We start from the raw sequence: 20,346 nt of genomic DNA, 5'->3' as shown, positions 1-20,346 counted from the left end.
TTTCCTTTTCTGGTCCACACGGTGAACAGGTGCTGGTTAATGAAAAGCTCTGTTGTCCATACGATGATACCAGTTGGAGGTATTATCTCCACTGACCACCTGCTGCACTGGAGGTGATGCTAAATTGAGTTGAAATAATCTGCTTCGTGGACTTGAAATAAGAAGTCTTGGTGCTGTTTGGTGAGTTTGAGTCTGGCTCTAGATTCTGTGTTGGTTCCCCTCCACGTATGCTCCACTTCTTCTGCGTCAACATCATTCTGCACTCATACAATAATCTTTAATTGAAGGGTGATGAGAGCTGAGGCTCTGTCCCCGGGGCCACACAGCAGATCTGCGTGCACTAAAAAAAACAGCAGCCCTCTTTGTCTGAGATGTGCTCTGGCACTGAGAACACACTTCATAAATGAAGCACTCTGCTTACCAATTGCTATAAAATGTGATTTATGATGGGAGCATGCCAAGCAGCAGCTAGTCTTTCCAACGTCTAGTGGCATGAGCTCATGGGTGTGTAGGTGCTAAATTGTGAAACCCTACCTCGGAGTGGCCTCTGATTGATGTCCTGCCTCTGGTGGTCAAGTGCTGAGTAAATTCTCTTTAAAGCGAAAGTGTCCCTCTTGGTTTCTGGACTGGGTGGAACTGATCTTGGCAGTTTTGAACGTCATAAAACAAACCCCATAGAGAGCAAAAGGAGATCGTTACACAGGAATAATGTGACATTAAGACGAGCTAGGGCTCTCTTGGCATCTTGACACTTAATTCACACTGAAATCCACCTTAATAATTTAGGCAACGACTTGTGAATTATCCCACTATGGGATGACCTCATACCCTGTTTTTTTAACACAAGCTGTTTCATTACTTCATCACATGCTTGAAGGGAATATGTCCTGGCATTTCAATCTCATGTGAATCTCCTGTTTCTATAAAGAACTGACTGTGCAGGATAGTAACCAATCAGAGAAGTGTGTTAAAAGTGAAATGCTTTACAATACAGAATAATCTTATCTCTGGATTTATGGAGCATTAACCCTTTAGTCTCCCTATTAACCATCTGGCAGATGTTCTGTCCATTGACAGTGTGTCAGCTTAGTTAGGGATGTAGAAATGCATATAACACTGATACCTGCCAAACGCACTAGTAGCTCAGGTGGTATCTGTGAATCCCAGGCTCAGTAGCCCGGTTCCCGGTTCCTCCTGAACCAAAACCCTTATATAATATTATTATTATTATTATTTAGACCAACTGACAGGCTAGCTGTTTCCAGTTAGATAATCAGCAAGTTGTTTTTTAGGCTGGTTCATATGTAAAGCAGGAAGGACGCACCTTATTATTACTTATATCCACATTCTGATAACTGCCTTTTTCTCTGTTCACAGATAACTTGAACAATAGCACGGAGTGCAATGCTGCTTCCACTCTTAAGCTGTGTTAGTGGAGTGATTTCACGCTGTGCATCATCATAATTGTGACTCCAATAGCCAATTCATTAATGCTGTTTGAAGAAAAAATGAGGCAACTGTGTCTGGTTCTGCTTTTTCCAGCACCATATGCATACAGTTGGCAGCCATCACTTCCTTTAATAGGCCAGGCAATGCTTTGGCAATCTCAGAGCCCCTCTGTCCAGCGCAGGCATTCAGCAGGATTAGTGTGGCAGCGCGGCAGCTCCTCGAAGCCGTCGCCGCCGCTGCACATCACTCTTTTGAACAGAAATCTGCCCTCTGAAGCGGAGCTAAAATTAGACCAGCCATCTGTGATTAAAACAGCTCAAAATCACACGTGTCTGGACACATTTATAGCATGTAATTGCTTCCATTTGGGGCTAAGTTTCTGGATAAGTGGATCAGTTTCTTGTTCTTTCGCAGGATTTGAATCTTTGTAAATGTGTGACAGTGGGTAGTAAAATGAGGAGTGGGTTGTTTCACACCTACTGCAATCTTGACAGCAGCTTTTAGCACTTTTCCACAGACCAGTAGGTCCTTCTCGCCTGTGTGACATGTTACAGCTCAGGACTTTCATTGATCTCCAGGCACAGTCCTCCACCCACCCCGCCCCTCCAGAAACCGCCTTTAACCAGATCAAACATAAAGCGCCTCCTCTCCCTTTCATGTACTGTGTGTGTGCATGTGTGTGCACACCTCCGCTATGGTGGTCTCTTTCTTGCTGTGTGCTGCGGTGCGATGGCGGTACTCGTGCATGCATGAGCTCAGCTACTAGTACAATTGATGGGACAGGCTTCTCTCTGTCAATCCCCGCCCTGTGCCCAGATCAGCAGCAGTTAATGAAAGTGGATTGATTTTGGTCTGCCTCCTGCATACAGCGTATAATCTGGCGGATGAAATCGACCTGGAAAAGAAAAGATCCTAAAGCATTTTGTTCCAATGGCGGTAGAAAACAATCTATATGGGTTTGAAACTTAATCACAGAGACCAAAAGGCTTTTAATTTAATTTTACTAGTCAGTTTAAGCTTTCAACAGGTGTTGTTGCCAATCATAGTTTGGGAAATGAGTTATCATATTAACTAACTCTCTTGGGTTTATGGTAGCTTTAAATTTAAATGGCAAACCTAAACAAATGAAGAAGAACTGGACTAGCATTTCACCTCTCTGATATGACTGAAGACTCATTATGTCAAAGCCAGATCACGCTGATAGAAAGAGACAGCGCAAGGGATTATAAATACTTATAAGGACTGTCTCCCCTCCTCACACACTTAAGGATGGATTATAGCATCTCGTAGGCTTGCACAGATGGTTGCTCCTCCTCCCTCTGACCCTCCCTTCATCTATTCATCCATCCTTCCTTTCCGTCCCCGTCCTCCTCCTCCCTGCACTGTTTCTGCAGCTGAGCTTATTCTCTGGCAGGTGGCTGTTTCCTTTACGCTTTGCTATCACGGCAGCGTGCGTCTGCGACACCTCTGGCAATCGGATGAGTCATCGTCTGCCCACAAATTCAAACCGACTGATCTTGGAATCCAGCTGATTTCTCTGAGCCACTTTTATAATCACACAAGCAAGTGTTTCCTGACAGGAAATACAGGTCTGGTTTCAGGAAACAACATAATAAAACACAAAAATGCACAATGCCCATGTTCAAGTCTCAAGTCTTGTACAAAAAAAATATATATATAAATTAAAATCGTGACATGTAGGATAAACCGAGATTTTCTGTACTATAGATATGTAAACTCTCTCACAGATGGCCTGTGCTCACAGGTATCAGCATGGTGAGGTGGAGGGGAAATGAATATCATTACATAAGCGATGATGCTATGAGAAATGATGACCTCAAGTGTCCTCTCAGCCGGTATCTACAGCGTCTGTGCGGTCGTAAAATTACCTGTTTGCAGGAATATTACAAAAGACAGAAAACTAAATCCCAGCACCATCGTAATCTACTTTCTTTGGCTCAGTGTTTTTTGTGGATAGTGTTGGTGTGGATTCTGTAGTAAAACCAGCCTTTAATGTTTTTTTTTTTCTGTCTTGATCCACATTTGGTCCCAGTGAGTGCTGGAGATGAAGCCAGGGAAGGAGGCCAGACATCCACCTACACACACACTCTCTGTAGTAGTAGTAGCAGCAGTGCCTTCCTTCCCCTTGCATCATTTATTCCTGCCTTGGCAAAGCAACACAAGGAAAAAATAAATTTTGTCTGGATAAGAAGGCATAAAATATAGATTTTAAACTCCATTTAAAAGTTTAGCTGTGCTTGATTTACACGAACGTATGTAAACACCATTGGAAACAGTTAAATTTTCCGCTTGTCTTTTTAGGGTTGTCTGGCACTGAGTCAGATTTAATTTATTTCTGTTTCGTTGATGACCATGACTTGCAAACTGTCAGCTATTGTTACTTTATATGAAACAGCTGCCAGTGTCTGTTACTGACCAGCAGAGGAAGTCCAATGGGATTTTACAGGTGTCATATTCTGGATGGTTGTGCACCTGCAGGATCAACACAAAGCAATAAAAAACTGGGAAGATACGTTTAAACAAATAATGTTGTCTTTGCACTGGAATAGATTTAGCACGTAATGTAGGAATGACTTATTTGCTTGTGTGTTATTGTGAATAGTCAGATGATACAGAAACTGTGTGTTTAAGTCTAATGTATGGACTGTCTGTTGTAGCTCTAGTAGCCACTTGAAAAACAAGAAGCCACTGTCCACACTGAAATATGCTCAATAATTAATGAGAGAGGAAGCTCAGAACTGACTGGAGCGTGATTAAACACATAGAAAATGACCTCAAGAAAATTACAGAGGGACAGACTGACTGTTTTCATTCTCTCCTAGCCAGCATCTAACTGGTTGAAAAGCTTTGCAGCACTGGCGACTAGGACACACAGAGACGGCTCGGAGTTTCTCACACAGTCTTGGCAGTGCCTGTCAATCACAGGTGTCCGTCATGTTAAGACACACTCCTTTTTATATCGCACATTAACCACCCCACAAACCATAGACATTAGGCGTGTAATGATTGTGAGTTGTTCAGGGACAATAAAGAGTGTAGGCCATCTGTGGTTCAAAAGCTCTCAACCCCACAAAAATGAAAATAAGAACCAAAATACACTATGTACTGTAAATAATAATATATAATAATAAACCGGTGTGGCAGTAGCTTAGTTAGTAGGGCAGTTGGTGGTTCAATTCCTGGTTTTCCCCCGGATTCTTGGCCACATGTTGAAGTGTCAGCCTTAGACCTTTTCACCTGGTCTGTAACTAATGATTATTTTTTATTAACAATCCATTTGCTAGACGTTTTCTCTATTAATAGACAAACATTTAACATTCATATTTTTCCAAGGTGACATCTTCAAATGCTTGTTTTGTTATTACAAACAGCAGAAGGCTTTTACAGAATATAATCTCTAGCACACCACAGGTACTGGACAGCTTATCTTGTAGGTATTTAATCCCACACAAGGAGCTGTCACAGCATCTTTCTGCATAGATGTCCCACACACAAAGCCTGCTAAGGAGCAGTCGATCCACCTGTGGGCTGGTGTGTCATCACACCACTGTGAAAGTAGGTGCAGCTCCTCCCTTTTCAGACACATGAGAGGGCTGCGGAGAAACGGCTGAAAGCGGAATCAGCCGCGGGCGAAGGGGGATCTGTGCTCAGCGTGTATCAAGTTCCGCAGGTGAAAACACAGCCCAGCTTCACCCCCGTCACTCAACCTCATTTGGGGCCTCACTGTTCACATGAGGGCATTAGACCAACTCGTCATGATGTTGTCAGAGCGTCTGCTGCATTTATTACCCTAAGTTGTTTTTCAGATGGCTTGTTAGTTGGATGCAGTTCATACATATCAATATACAAATTAAATGTGTTCGATTTTTCAGTCTGCAGTTGAGCTTATTGTCCCAAAATGCTGTGAAGAGCAGAAACGGAGGAGCTCCTCACAGGCAGCGCCTCCATTTTCATTTGGAAGAAATTAAGACAAATTGTGGGTTGTGGTCAGACAGCTCCAGAGACAGCTATAAAAACTTAAAAATAAACTATTAAATCTTTGGAAAAACATTTGGGCTTCTTCTTTGTGAGCTTTCCACTTAAAGTAGGTTTGTCAATACACAACAGTAAAATACACGGATTTCAAGTTATCTGCTTGTTTGTTCAGACGTTGTATGTACAGTAAACTCATTCTGAATGTGGGGCAGGGTTTGTAATAGGTTCAGTGTATAGTGTGGAAGTGGGACATAGTTTGGCTCAGAAGAAGGAAGTCATGACAGCACGCAGTCTTGAACACACAAAACCAACACCAGATGGATTTAGGGGATTATAGGAACTTTATCCTAGGAACTAGGATAAAACTAAATTCCCGTTTTCTCCCAACTTCCTGCGCGGAGCCAGAGGAAGTTCGGTTCCTACTATGAGACCAAAAGCCTGCACAGGGGCCGCTGGAAGAATTTAAGATTTTGTTTGTGTATATTAAAGTTAATCCTGGGTCTAACTTGAAAAGACAAAAGGGTTTAGCGTGAGGATGAACATAAAAGATGGTTGTAAGCTCCTGTAGGAGATTAGATGGCGCTTCAGTCAAGGCTCCCAATGCTATCTGAGTCAATGAGAAAATACCTGGTGTGTTTAAAGTGTTAATGTGGCACCGACTCGCCAAAGCCCTCATGCTTTTGATTTGGTTTGTTTAGGGAGTCTCGACAGCCCTGCCCGCTACGACGGCAAACACTTGGAGGTTTGTCTAGGAGTCTCTAGGTTTCAAGGTTACTCTTGGTTTGTGAGGAGGTGGCCTGTCATCAACTTATTCACTATGTGTGGCCTGCAGGCTGGTCGCTGTCGCTCTAAAAAAACACCCCCCCCCTCACACACACACACACACCCCACCCCTCTCTTCCTCTGCTCCGGTGAGATTAAACCTGAGGGATTTGTACTTCTCACCGTCTGCCTGTCAGGAGCCCTGCACAGAGTGACGAAGCATGTTGTGACGGCTGGCCTCATGGTATCAGCTGGACGAATGGACGGCTGTTTTAATCTGCTCCTGAAAAGAAGAATTGAGGACAGGGAAGAGAGGGGGCAATTAGAAGGGGAGAGTCCGAGGGCAATGATGCGCTCGGACTGGTGGGTGCGTTTCACCTGCAAAAGAGTGAAGCTAACACCATGTGATAAGCTTTGAAACCTTGTGTGACAGTGAATTTGAGGCGATTTAAACGTGATCATCTCTGCAGCAGAGCAAATGTGGACCCTCCTCTGGTCTCAGGCAGAAGGAGGGAATGAAATTTTAATGAGGTGATTGTATTATACTGTGCCGTCCAGTCTTAAGCTGCTCCCCTGTGACATCCCGATGCTGAAACACTTGTTTATCAGCCTCACCCCGGATGAGCATTGACTAGCGTGTGAACCGAGGTCACAGAGCTCTAGTCGGCACACATTTGTGTGCAACTTGTTTTAAAAGAGGCTGAGGCGCAAGTTCTTACTTGTACATGAAGGAGTTTTCCCTTTGGTCTTTCTGCAACAGTTTATCCTTTAATGGCTGCATTAGGGTTCCAACAAATGATTAATGCATTAGTGTTGTTTTTAGAAATAATCTGCAGTATTTATTTCAAAGTCTATCAAATTCCAACATCCCAGAATCACAACATATTTTCTTTACTCTGAAAAACTAGGCGTGACATTCAGTTATTTTCTGCCATGCAGCCCTCTTGTCTCTTCTAGAAGGCCTCACCAGTCAGAATAATTCCTATTCAGTGTAGATGGATGGAATTGAACTGGATTTGTGTTACACGTGGGCTGTACCTTTCTTCACTAATGTGCTGTCACAAAGCGCCAGCGAGCTCAACACACGAGCGACCCAGAGAGTCGGGCGGTATCAGCAGCAACAGCGGCAGCATGGCCGAACCCATGAATGTGTGGCTGCGGGAGCTTCTCTGTGACCGAGGAATGAATTATCCTGACAGTCTGTGACTAGGCTCTTTTCGCCTGTCTGCCTCTCTGTGCGTCAGATACGGAGCCTGAGCTGGACTGGGCCTCTGGCTGTCCCCTGTCCCGCGCTGAGAGCCTGTCTCTTCCCATCTCTTCTCACCATTGCAGGCGGTGCTTTCCATACATCTCCCCCCACAGTGTGTGATGATTCCTCTGTGATGCCGATGAGTACTGAAAATGATTTCACACTGCACATGAGATGCTGACCAGGCTGTCCAGGCCTCTAATCGATTGACCCTCTTTTACAGCCTGTCGTGGCTTGTTAATTGGTCTCCAGCTCCCTGCTGACACAGTGACCATAATGGAGGAGAATTACTGCTGTCTTGTCATGCATTACCTCCCTCATCCATCCCCTCCCCGCCCCCTTTTATCAACCCTGCCTGAATCTCAGACCTCCCTCCCCCCCTGGTTTCACAGCAGCTGGGTAGACAGGGCGAAGTGCACATGCAGTTCCGTCGTGTCACATGTCCCTGTGCCTCAGGGAGCCACTAGTCAGGTGATGCTGCAGCCAACCAAATGAAAGCACCAAGAGGAAAATTCTTACTGTTTGCACACTGTTGTCCCTTAATTAGCTTGAACATAATTTAGGCATGGTCAGCGTTACGAATGGCCTCTTTGCACGGGAGGTCAGGTTGAGCTTCAGGGCTTGTGACTTCTAAAAAGAGCACGTCTGTGCCTTGTTGTTTGTGCTCTCAGTAGATTTAATGCAGAGCAAGGACGTGTGTATTCATATTGTTAGTATCAGTATCAGCTTATTTTGCACAAAGAGAACTTTGTTCTTCATCACTCAGGTTATACACAGGTTTACCTTTAGTTTTTTACAGTGGAGGTGAGCTTTCAAGGTGAGGTGCATCCCATGCATTCACATGCTTTTACTATTACATAAAACCCAAAAGCAGGACACTTTGGAGAAGCTTGAAGCAATTCATGTTTGAGACTTATGCTGGAAAAATGTCTTAATAATTGATTGATTATCAAAGTAGAAGACCAGGAAATGAAATGTCTATGAGAGTGTGATTGGCTCCAGACGTTCATGACATTCATCACTGACATCTGAAGAAGTCAGCTACTGATTGGCTTTCCTGTTTTATAAAAAAAAGCTTGTGTGTGTGGATGTGTTTGCCGCGCCGCTGCAAGTTCAGATTGTGAGTAGCAGCTCTCCTCTTGTGGCTGCCGCCTCCATTATTTACAAGTGTGAATATTTCATGATGACATCAGGGCAGGGACATTGGGAGAGGGCTGCCCTAATGAGCCGTGGCATTTGTTCATTTGGCCTTAAAACCAGGCCAGTGATGGCTCCTCCGTGGCGCCACAAAGGCCGTACGAGAGGCAGTTGTAAAATTAGAGTTGGGACGTTATTTTGAGTTAAACTGCTCCAGGAAAAAAGTGAGGAAAATAACAAAAACGTGTCTCAGTCTTGCAGCATGCAGATCAGCAAATGTACCGTTTTTCTCGAGGCTGTTCCTCGGGAAAAGAAACCAGAAGCTCATTGAAACTAGCACATTGTTATTTAGACTGTGAAACAAACGATTAAACGCTTGAGACTGTGAATTGGTAAAAATAGCTGGGAAATGGAGTCCACCATCAGCGTATTATGTATTATAGATGATCGGATCAGGCTCCAACTTGTAGTTTCGTCCGCTGCACTAACACAAATCTGTGCAGACATGTCCTCTGAGGGGAGGAAGATGAAAGAGCCAATGTCATTAAAGCCAGTGGCTCAAAGATCTGACTCCCGTTGTGCGGCATGTGTATGTGAGAATGTGTTTGTACGTCATGCCGTGGGATGAGTCAGAGAACTTCTCAAATTAAGAGCGTGTTTGAAGAGACAGAATAAAAACCGAGGGCAATTCAGCGCTGCTCTTGCAGACTTGTGGAGAAAAGCCTGTTAGCTGTAGTTGCACTCAGTCAGGGTCAGAGTTAGTAATGCTGCAGAACGCTGAATGGGATTCAAACACTGCGCATTGTTCTCGTTGAGACGCTTTTAGTTTTCTCTGCAGTCTTTTCCTGTTCTGGCTCATTCCAATCATAACTAAACTTTTCTCCTGTCTCGTTGCAGTGAGGGTGTCTTCAAGTGTCCAGAGGACCAGCTGCCACTGGACTATGCCAAGGTAAGATTCATTCACTCCTCATCCTCAATGACAAACTCGTCAGACTATACTTATACTACATTAGGTACTCCTAACTACAACAGTCCCTGTAATAAATCAGTGTGTGTGTGTGTGTGTTTTTGTCCACTACAGCCCCTTTAAGTACATCTAATTAACTCCCAAATGAGTGTGTATGTAGTATTAGAACTGATGATGATATATAGTCACTTTTGTGTATTAGTGAGTATCAAGGTGAATCAGGGGGTACAGCCATGCTAAACGTGTTAGCATGATAACATATGCTAACTACAGCAGATTAGCACTAATTAAACACATATATGCAAGTATTGTAGAATTTTGATGCATTTCAATTGTATTTCCATTTTAATTTACTTGGGCTACTTTTACACCACAACAACAGATGGAAATGTTTCAGTAAAGTATTCTACATCTTTAGTTCTTGTCAGCCTATCAGGTTAAAATAGGTCAAAAAGAGTTAAGATCAGCTTTTACCTTTACAAACATCAAGTCTTACTCTTGGTTCAGATTCTGGATAGAAGAAATGAATATTGATGGTTTTTCAAAGGAGATTTCGTTTTGTGGAGTGGTTCTCTTCTTTAATCTGTACATTAATTCAACTTAACAAGCTGGATGTTTTAGATTTTTCTTTATTAGACACGTGGATCAAATCTGGACTGGACCTTTCTGTTGAATTCATGTTGTCAACAGCGCAATAGTTCAAGTTCAGTTGTGTAAATCTCACGACTTTAACTTTTGTTGTAGAGTATTTGCACTTTTATGTACTTCTACTTAAGTAAAGCATTTAAAGTGGTACTTGTACTTTGTTGGGAAAGTACTTGTACATTTAATTTTATTTAAGAGTATGAAGTTTGTGTGATTGTTACATTATTACAGTTTATTCTGAGGGCAGACCTGCAGCATCTGTTGAGATACAGTAGAAATATACATAAACCTGTTTACACTAGTCCAACTAGGAAAAATGCAAATCACATAGGAGATGGCAGCGACACAAATACAGTGCTACATTAGATATGGACATTATATGGTTGTATTTGGGATTTGAGATGCAAATTGTCAAACTTAATGTCAAACTGAACATTAGTATCACTGAATCTCCGGATAACACAGGAGAAATAATCCTCATCTTAACCCCAGGTCAGAGGTTGCATTTCATTTCATTACAGTGGGAAAGCAGACTGTTGAGTTGATCTGACTGAAATATGGAGCATTATTTATTAAAACCACTCAGTATTTTTGTGTCCCCGCTCAATCTCTCTCAGTCCACAGAAAGAAAACTTCATGCACATTTCAACAAAACCCTTTTTCTCTTTTGTTTTTAGCGGCTGTTAATCAGATTGTGCTCAGGGGGAAATAGATAATGACTAACTGTATTCAGTTCAGAGTCAGAGGCTGTCTCTCTCACACGTGATCTCCCTGTTGTAAAGTGAGAAACTGCAACACGAGGATAAAGGCTTAGTTCAGAACTATGCATGAGAGACTTTAAAACCCTATCAAAGGAGAACAGACAGTAAATGATCATCTCTCTCTTTTATGAACTGCTTTTGGCATCGATTGAATTCAGACCGCTGAGTGTAATTCTCCCATGCAGCTCTGAATTAACCATCGAGCCCAGAGCTGCAGCAGGATGAGCCGTGGTTGGGTGGGGGGGGGGCAGCAGTGCAGGCCTGCATGCCACGCCGTGAGCGATGAAGGCGCCTGTAATAGCAGGGACTCTCCATGGGAAGGATGTGCTCATGGCACACCTGTCAGACGTTATTATTTACCAAGGCCCTCGCAGGCTCCCAGTCGCCTGCAAATTACCCCTCGCTGGTGGTCTCCTGTCAGGGTTATTGTAATGCTCGCTGCACACTGTCCTGAGATGTGCCCATACACAACCTTGCTCCGACACAACCAGAGTTTTGCAGTCATTAAAGGATTGTGCTGCTGCTGCTGCTGATGTAGCAGTAGTAATGTGGGACTAACAATGGCTAAAGCAGACAGAATAAACCCCCAAGTTAGAGCTCCAAAGATCTTAACCCCCCTGATCTGGCTGGGACTAAGTGATTAAAAGGTCATTACTGTGCTCTCCCTGCAGATTCCAAGACTGAAACAATGAAAGAGTGTTTCTGCTAGTTTTTTTTTTTTTCCTCTTTGCTTCTCCTCAAAGACGAGGAATGTGATTATGGCAACAAAACATGTAGTGCAGCATATCTGGCTTTTTTTGTTCTGTTTTAATGCTAGATATGTTTCTTTAGAGCTCATGTTAAGTCTGGGAGAGACATCTGTCTCCTCTAACAGCAGCTAGAAACAGCGACAAGCGTTTATTGTAGATGGTTCTCCAAATGAAGCTCCAGTGTTTCAGTGCACAGGCATATGAGCACAGTGTGGCCGTTACTGAGCTTTTATTTGTTTAGAGGGCTGTTGTGACATTTTGAGGAAGTGGCTTTTCTTGTTTGACCAGTGCTCTGCTAGTGCGACAGCGATGGGGGGATGGAGATGCACAGCAGAGCTGTAAATCCTCAGAACATTGTGCTGTCGGGGTGTTTGGGCAGAAAACTGACTCATCTCCATTGCTCAGTGACCAATCTCCATCTCTTTTTTCTTTCTCACTCTCTCTCCAAAGGGCCCATGAGCCCATAAATGTAGTCATTATCGCTACAGTGGCTGGCTCGACTCACTTTACTGCAACACAACCTAAACAGTTTAAAATGTGCTTATTTGTCCCTTTGTTAATACTGGTCTCAGCTCAACTCAGTGTGTTAATGCCAGAGCTGGAGTCAAAGAAGGCGTATTTAATCTAGTTTAGCCTTTTGACTATGCACACTCCAACTGACTTATTTCCATAATGTAGCTTTGCTTGACCTTTACATAAAACCTAAATAGAAAGCACAGAGGACTAAGATTTCATGCTTTGGCTGGACACACAACACATAAATGAATGAATAAGATAACTAAGATACAACTAAGATTACTAATGACTATACTAAACGTTGCTATAGTGTGTACTGTAATTTTTGAAACCAGGCTTACTATACAGTATGTAGTTTTGTGGTTTGGCAGCATGAAATTACTGCTGTATGAAACCTTTCTGTGAATGCTGACAACCACAAATAAACTGCTTTTCCTTTCTATTATTCCGTCACTTTCACTGGAAAATCTCCATAATTGTAACCTTACTGCACAATTTAAAAAAACTATTTACAGCTGTTTTTTTAAATTGTTTTTTTTAACTAAAATATAAAGGTTCTTGAAATGAAAGCATGAGAATCAAGAGCAAACCAGACCGCTGCTCCGGTCCCTCCCTGTCCTTCTATTATGATCCGCACATGCTTATGGTGGATGCTGATTTACACCGTTACCACAAAAGCATGTGACCTGTCATCACTACTCATGTGTCTTGCACACATAGGTAGTGTAGACACATGTAAACGTGACCCAAAGTGTATTTTTATGCTTCCAATCTATTTTTTGAGCTGTACATAGGCATAGAAACAGAGCTACTATATCTTTAGAGCTGGGGTTTTAACATGTAAGCAACATTTAACCAACATTGTGCATACTATTTAAACTCTTTTTAACTGATAAAAACAGAAAGATATGGTAACACACAAGACTCTACTGCTTACATTTCATGCACACACGTTAACTAATGCAAGAATCAGGTTCTTAGTGGGAATAATGGGAAAGATTTTAGCTTTACTGGACATGATCAGATACATGTTTTTCAATTTCACTTGTATTGTATGAATGTGGTATATTCCAGTCTTTCCAGATGGTCCTCCTTGTCAGCTCCTCTGAACCCTAGTGTCTGACTGTCACAGTAGCTGTCCCTGGATCATCTGCTGCACTGACCTCATCCTGCTTTTCTGTTTTAGATCTACCCAGACCCAGAGCTGGAGCAGCAGATCCTGGCACTACCCATCCGCTGCATCCACAGTGAGGAGGGCTGCCGCTGGACCGGCCAGATGAAGCAGCTGCAGGTATCCTTCTGTCGCTTTCCCTTCATCTGTTTCCTGTCTATCTATCTCCTCTCATACCTGTCTCCTCCTCGCTCCCCTCACTTCATGTTGTTTTCTGGCAGCAACCTTGTGGTTGTACAGTTTGTGTGCTCGTCTCATGACTCATCCGCTTTCCTATGTTGCTTCTCTCTCAGGGCCACTTCTCCACCTGCGCCTTCAATGTGATTCCCTGCCCCAATCGCTGCTCCGTGAAGCTGACGCGCCGCGACTTGCCCGACCACCTGCAGCATGACTGCCCCAAGCGCAAGGTGAAGTGCGAGTTTTGTGGCAGCGAGTTCACCGGTGAAGCCTATGAGGTAAACACAGGCTCACAGAACAGTTTTTATTTTTTCTTCCCTGTTACTAGTCAGCAGGAGCTTGACGTAAACAACCCGGGAGTGACGCCACATCATTTCCATCGCCATATGAATGCTGTCTTTGTGAAACACAGCGAGAAATTGCATGTGTGCCACTGCTTTCAGAGAACGTTGGTCTGTTTTGAAAACACACGTGTTGGCAGAAGGAAGCTTTAACTGGGAACTGAATAAGTCTCCTCACTAACACCTCTGTCACTTCTACCGAGCTGCCCCTCCTGTGTTTACTCTAGACCACATGGTCTCCCCTCTGCACACAGTCACACTGGTGTTGATTCAGCTTTTGGCTCTCACATCGCATTTACAGTTAGATTTACAACTGTGTATCAGTCAAATTCAAGATCATACTTAAGCTAGGCTGTAACTCATAATCATTTTCATTATTAACTAATCAGCAGATTATATTTCCAGTTAATCAGTTGTGTCACAAAATAGTAATAAAAATGTCTGTATCAAGTGACAAGCTATAAATGCTCTAAATGCATTTAGTTCCTCCAAAGAAACTGCAGTTGTTAATTTTTATATTTATACTAGAGATTATTTTTTTACTAATTCTTTCAGCAGTTTTAAAGGACAGGGTCACATTCAAGTGTGTATTAAAACAACTGTCAGGTGCTTATATAATGACTAAAAGTGTATCTGAGGCTAAATGAGGCTTCAGCAGTCGCTTGTGTTTCCCTTAAAACTATTCCCTGTCGAGTTGCAGTAGAAGGAAAGTAACAAAGGGAGTTTTGTACTAGAATGCTGCAACTATTGAGGATATCCACTTAATACGAGTAATTTATAATTATGGAACCATATATTGGCTTTGGATTAACCCCCACGCCCCCATCATTTACCTAGTGATCTTTTTTTGAAGGAAGTGTGAACAGAAGAATGGTAACAGGAAGTAAAATCTGCTTCAGTGCCTAAAAAAGTGAACCTGTCCTTTAAGACCAATGCTTTACTTGGAATAAATTCCTTCTTCCACAGAACTCTTTTTTTGTTTTATGTTGAAACACATGTAACAGTGACGTTAAAAACATTCGTCATGCTGGCCTTCTCTTTATATTTGAGTCATCAGTACGCTTTCTGAACTTCTGCACTGAACTTTGTCTAATTATAAGGAACTTGCAGAAAGTTAGTAGAACTTTCGCAATAATTATAATTTGATAAATGTGGTTTATAGAAATCGGGCAACATGTAATTAAACACTAAAGGAGTCCCAGACCTCAGTATTTGACAGCTTGCTTTGTGTAGGAAGGAGAGCAGGGACTAGAATCCTGTTAGCCTTTTTACTATAGCACTGGACTTTATTTCCAATTACTTTATGTGTTCCCACTCTACTCTCTTCTCTCTTTTGCAGTGTACTGTATGTAGTACTTTATGATCATGCTCTAAATTGTAATCATGTGTCTTTTCCATCCAAGAACCATCAGGGTGTGTGTCCCCAGGAGAGTGTTTACTGTGAGAACAAGTGTGGGGCGAGGATGATGCGTCGTCTCCTGTCCCAACACAGCATGGCTGAATGTCCCAAACGCACCCAGCCCTGCAAGTACTGCGGCAAGGAGTTCGTCTTCGACACAATCCAGGTCAGTTTCTGAAGTGTATGATCTGAAATCTTAATAGTAAAACAAGTAATACTAAGAAGCGTGCTTAATTACAAAGTACTTACTGCCATGTCTAATTTAAATACCACATCTTATTTGTATTATCGTATTTGAACTTTAAAGGACATTGTTCCCCATGCAGCCATTTCATTTGCTGTGTTGTGCTTGTTCTTATCATGCTGTCAGTTGCACGTATTAACATTTTCCCTGATTTCTCTACAGAACCATCAGTACCACTGCCCTCGATTTCCTGTGCAGTGCCCAAACCAGTGCGGCACGCCCAACATCGCCCGAGAGGACCTGGCTAACCACGTGAAAGACAACTGCGGCAGTGCGCTTGTACTCTGCCCCTTCAAAGACGCTGGCTGCAAACACAGGGTAAATCTAACCTACATCATTTAACTTTAAACGTCTATTTCTGCTTCCTGGAGGAATTTTCCTGTAAAACACTGTTGACATTTGACAGTCGACTGCCAGGCTTGTTTCTCTTTGCTGTTTGTATGTATTTCTCTCCTTATATATCCTTCACATCAATGCTGACCCTGCACATAGTTATGATTTTCCGTTCTCTTCAAACATACAGTGAAATGCCTGTAGGGTGTATTTTAATGAGGACAACACTTCTATATTCTCACTGTATTTCTGTCTATTTTTGACACTGACGTCAGTTTGTGAACGTGTGCTCGAGGAAGAGCGGCAGTGAGCATCACTCTGTGCTGGCGGCTCGACACTCTGTTAGGATTTACACAGCATCTGGAAAGCATGATGTGTAACGTTTACAGATGGCCTGGTCGAGAGCAAAGTCATGTCTCCCTAACAGCAAAGTCTCCACATTGTTACTGTGTTTAGCGTATGGCTGAGTCACAAACTGAAATGTTGACTTTATGTAGAGGTGTAGAAAATAGAAATTGAAAAAAATAGATATTGGACAGATCTTTAGTTTTATCCATAATTCATTTAGCAGTGCATGTGTACAGTCGATTTACTTACATAATTCAACTCCGTACTCTCTGTCTGTGTGCAGTGCCCTAAACTGGCCATCGGTCGTCACCTGGAGGACACCACTAAGTCTCACCTGACTATGATGTGTAACCTGGTGGGCCGTCAGCGACAGGAGATCCTGGAGCTGCGGAGGGAGATGGAGGAGCTCTCCGTCAGCCACGATGGTGTCCTCATCTGGAAACTGAGCGACTACTCACGCAAACTCCAGGAGGCCAAACTCCGGAGCAACCACGAGTTCTTTAGCCCGCCCTTCTACACTCACCGCTACGGCTACAAGCTGCAGGTGTCGGCCTTCCTGAACGGTAACGGCAGCGGCGAGGGCTCCCACCTCTCCGTCTACATCCGCGTTCTGCCTGGAGAGTATGACAACCTGCTCGAGTGGCCCTTCTCCTACAAGGTGACGTTCTCCATCCTGGACCAGAGCGACCCATCGCTTTCCAAACCCCAGCACATCACCGAGACCTTCAACCCTGACCCCAACTGGAAGAACTTCCAGAAGCCCAGCAGCAGCCGCAACTCGCTGGACGAGAGCACCCTGGGCTTTGGCTATCCCAAATTCATCTCGCACGAGGAGATCAAGAAGAGGAACTACATCCGAGACAACTGCATCTTCATCAAGGCTTCTATAGAGATTCCCCAGAAGATAATGTCTTAAGATCCAACATTTGTTTTCTTTTATGAAGGAGAAAGATGGGTTAAAGACTGGAACTGATGCTTAACCTTGAAAACTTCTACACACATACCCTTTAGATACGTTCTGCCCTTACAGTGTCTCCATGACAGAGCTTGAAGCGAGTCTGTTTGGCCGTGTGAGTGGACTAGAAGGACCTTGATACATCGCAGAGGAGAAAGTGTTCGGTCTGCAGAACCATCACTCTCTGTTGTTTCTTTTTATTACGTTTTTTATCCGTTTGCTGACCTTTTATCACAGTCTACAACTAAAAGCCTTGGAAATCAAACAGTGCCTAGAGAGTTTATTTTAAGTTATATTTTTGTTGTTATTTCCACAGTACATATGTTAAAGATTATGGAAAGAGATATAAAATAAGGGTGAAGGGCTTCACTAAGCCTCTGCACTTAAAGAGAAAGTCAGACGTTGGTGATAATTGTCCCCTTTTATCTGGGGTGATCTAAAGAAGAGGGAGCTCAGCAGACTCAAGCTCAAGCCCAACTGCCTTTTGTTTACATGCTCATACAGTATACTCCCACTGATCCCTCAGCAAACACAAAGCCCTTGGTAAGAGACTACCCCTGAAGTTTGTGTACACACAAACAAATAAATCAATGTTTTCAACTAGGAAACGTGCAGCTTCGATCTTAGTGATTTTTGTGGTTTGAAGGAGAAATATGACGTCATGAGAAATGAGCTTATTCGCCTTGTTGCTGAGAAGATTGACACCACATTCAGCACAAAGACTGGAAGCCTGGCTCTGCTCATACTAGATGTAAAAAAACAATCTATGTACCAACACCAAGACATTTCTCATTGTTTTTGGTAGATGTTACACATCCAGACTTGATATGTTACTCCATCTTTCTATCAACTAAATGTCAAGCTAGCACCTTCATGTCTAAAAGTATAGATAAGAAGTTTTCTTTCTTACCATTGACGCCCCTCTCAAACTTGTAAGGTAAACAAATGTAAATTTACAGCCAGCAGCCAGTTAGTTTATTCTTAGGATAAGCTTAGCTGAAACACTAGAAATGCATTCAGACAGAGCCAGGCTAGCCCTCCTTCCCAGTTTGATTCATGATGCAATGCTAAGCTAACTAGCTGCTGGATGTAGCCTCTTAAACAGAGCGATTGAGCAATGGTATAAAGTTTTGACTAGAACTATAGCAAAAGAGCAAATAAATGCATTAACCAAAATGTTGAACTATTCCTTTAAAGACAATGAAACATGCCTCATCTACAGCAGTAAGAGAAATGCAAATGCAGTTCTCTTTTGTGTTTTCTTTTCCGTTTTGCTGTCGGGTCTCTTTAAGTTTAAGCTCCCATCACAGGAAGTGTGTGTGTGACCTGTGTGTTTGTAGGTAGTTCAAGCCAGGCGTAGAGAGCTTCAGCAGATCGCGCCAGCGTACCAAACACACACCTCGTAGTGACACTATGAGGCTTTGTATCGACTGTGGAGTCAACCAATAAGAGAGAAACAAAAAGCACCTTTGGTCGGTCTTCGGATGAGCCGAGCATACAAAGAGGCCAGCTGTCGGAGGGCACGAGCATTTAATAGTGAAGGAAAAGCCATGTGGCCTTTTTATACAGTATGTCTTCGCATAAAGGTTTTAGGGGTGAGCAGGGCAACGTAAACACATGCATGCTTCATGTGCTACCACCTGGACCACGTTTTTGTACTGTAACCTGTATTCTTGAAACCCTCTCCCGTTGATGACTTTTTTTGTCTCTTTGTTTGGACCATTTGAAAGTTGACAAATTGTCAAAAGGACTTTTTTTTGTTTGTTTGTTTGTTTGTTTGTTTTATATACAGATAATGTGAACGCTGTCGACCTATAAAGACAATGAACATTTGGCTATGAAGTGTATTGTTTGGGCATGGATGCATGGAGGAAAAGATGGTTAATGACATCTCTGCAGATATGTGGGTGTCTTGGGACTTACTGCACCTTTGTTGTTACCATGGTCACCAGTGTCTGTCTTCAGCCCAGCTGGATGTGGTGATGAGGAACAGTTGGAGGGACGCCACCCCGTGCGACACACCTGTCTCCGTCACGGGACTGTTGGCGTGGGGGGAGGGGTGGAGGACTTTGATGATACAGTACACTCATGACGTTTTGTGAATACTAATGTAAAAATGCAGAAGCACATTCTGTCTTTTTATTATTATACATGGAAACAAGTCTTGATTTCTTGTCATAATACCAGCTGATATTTTACAGTGATTTAAAGAAGTGAGAAGAGAAACCTTTTTTGTAAGATCATGTATTTTTAAAAAAAACACTTAGCTGTTTTATACAAACACTTTTTGTTGGACAGTCGGGGGTTGACTTTTGGGAATTTTCAGACCCTTTTGTCTCTTGGACATTTGGATAATTTGTTTGTCCGTGTGGTTTGAGCCTCGCATATTCTGTCTGTATTATTTCCTCTTAAAAGTATTTATTTTAAGGAGCCAACCTGTGCGTTTGTACAGACGGCACAAATGTTTCAATATGTTGATTGATGAGTGCTTGTCAATTTCTTAATTGAAATAAAATATCATATATTATAGATGACTTGACTTCTTGGTGTTTTGTACAGCGGGATTTCTGAAGAACTAAACAGCAACCACCAGGATTCACCTTTTCCGACAATGGAAATGGAGTCAGACTGGTCAAAATTCACATGGCCACATTGCCCGTGATCACCAGTCAGTGTCTGCATCTTACAGAGGAACAAGTAAACAGAGGAGAAGAGCAATAGAGAGTAAATTCAGGGAACGTTCATATGGAAAACTTCATGACAACTTCTTTAAAAGCTTCTATTCAAACCAGGATGGAAGGAAGGCGTGTGAGCAAGCAGTTATTGAGGGAATCTTGTGATTTGACTGTCACACAAATATTGTTATCATTGGAAGCCTGAATTTACATTTCAGTTAAATTTGCACACGTGTGGCTGTGTCACAAACACAAGAGCTGGATACATGTGACTTAATAAGACAGAGATTTTGGAGTGAAGCTTTTTTTGTCTTGTTTTGTTGAATTAGACGGTAACTGCCAAGAAAGAACTGGAGTCACTTTAATGTCTGTTAGTTTTTCTAGTGACCTCTGACAGATCTTAACTACCACCTGTACTTTTATCAGAGCAAATCAGAGCTGTTCCAGAGGCCCAAAAGAGGCACTGCATCAC

General features: G+C 42.7%; 1 protein-coding gene across 1 annotated transcript in view; it reads left to right on the top strand.

Moving 5' to 3' along the window:
* The window catches only part of traf4a (tnf receptor-associated factor 4a), a 32,861-nt gene extending 13,994 nt beyond the window's left edge, over positions 1-18,867 (top strand). The window contains exons 2-7 of the mRNA XM_026372200.1: positions 9,491-9,542; positions 13,418-13,522; positions 13,696-13,857; positions 15,324-15,485; positions 15,726-15,881; positions 16,528-18,867. Coding sequence (XP_026227985.1) covers positions 9,491-9,542; positions 13,418-13,522; positions 13,696-13,857; positions 15,324-15,485; positions 15,726-15,881; positions 16,528-17,160 — 1,270 coding nt within the window. The 3' untranslated portion in view covers positions 17,161-18,867. The remainder of the gene's footprint in view (positions 1-9,490; positions 9,543-13,417; positions 13,523-13,695; positions 13,858-15,323; positions 15,486-15,725; positions 15,882-16,527) is intronic.
* The last annotated feature ends 1,479 nt before the right edge of the window (positions 18,868-20,346 follow it).

Source organism: Anabas testudineus, chromosome 13, assembly GCF_900324465.2.
Source record: "Anabas testudineus chromosome 13, fAnaTes1.2, whole genome shotgun sequence".
Taxonomy (NCBI): domain Eukaryota; kingdom Metazoa; phylum Chordata; class Actinopteri; order Anabantiformes; family Anabantidae; genus Anabas; species Anabas testudineus.
Note: the sequence above shows the minus strand (reverse complement) of the source record. Positions and strands in the feature narration are given on the sequence as shown.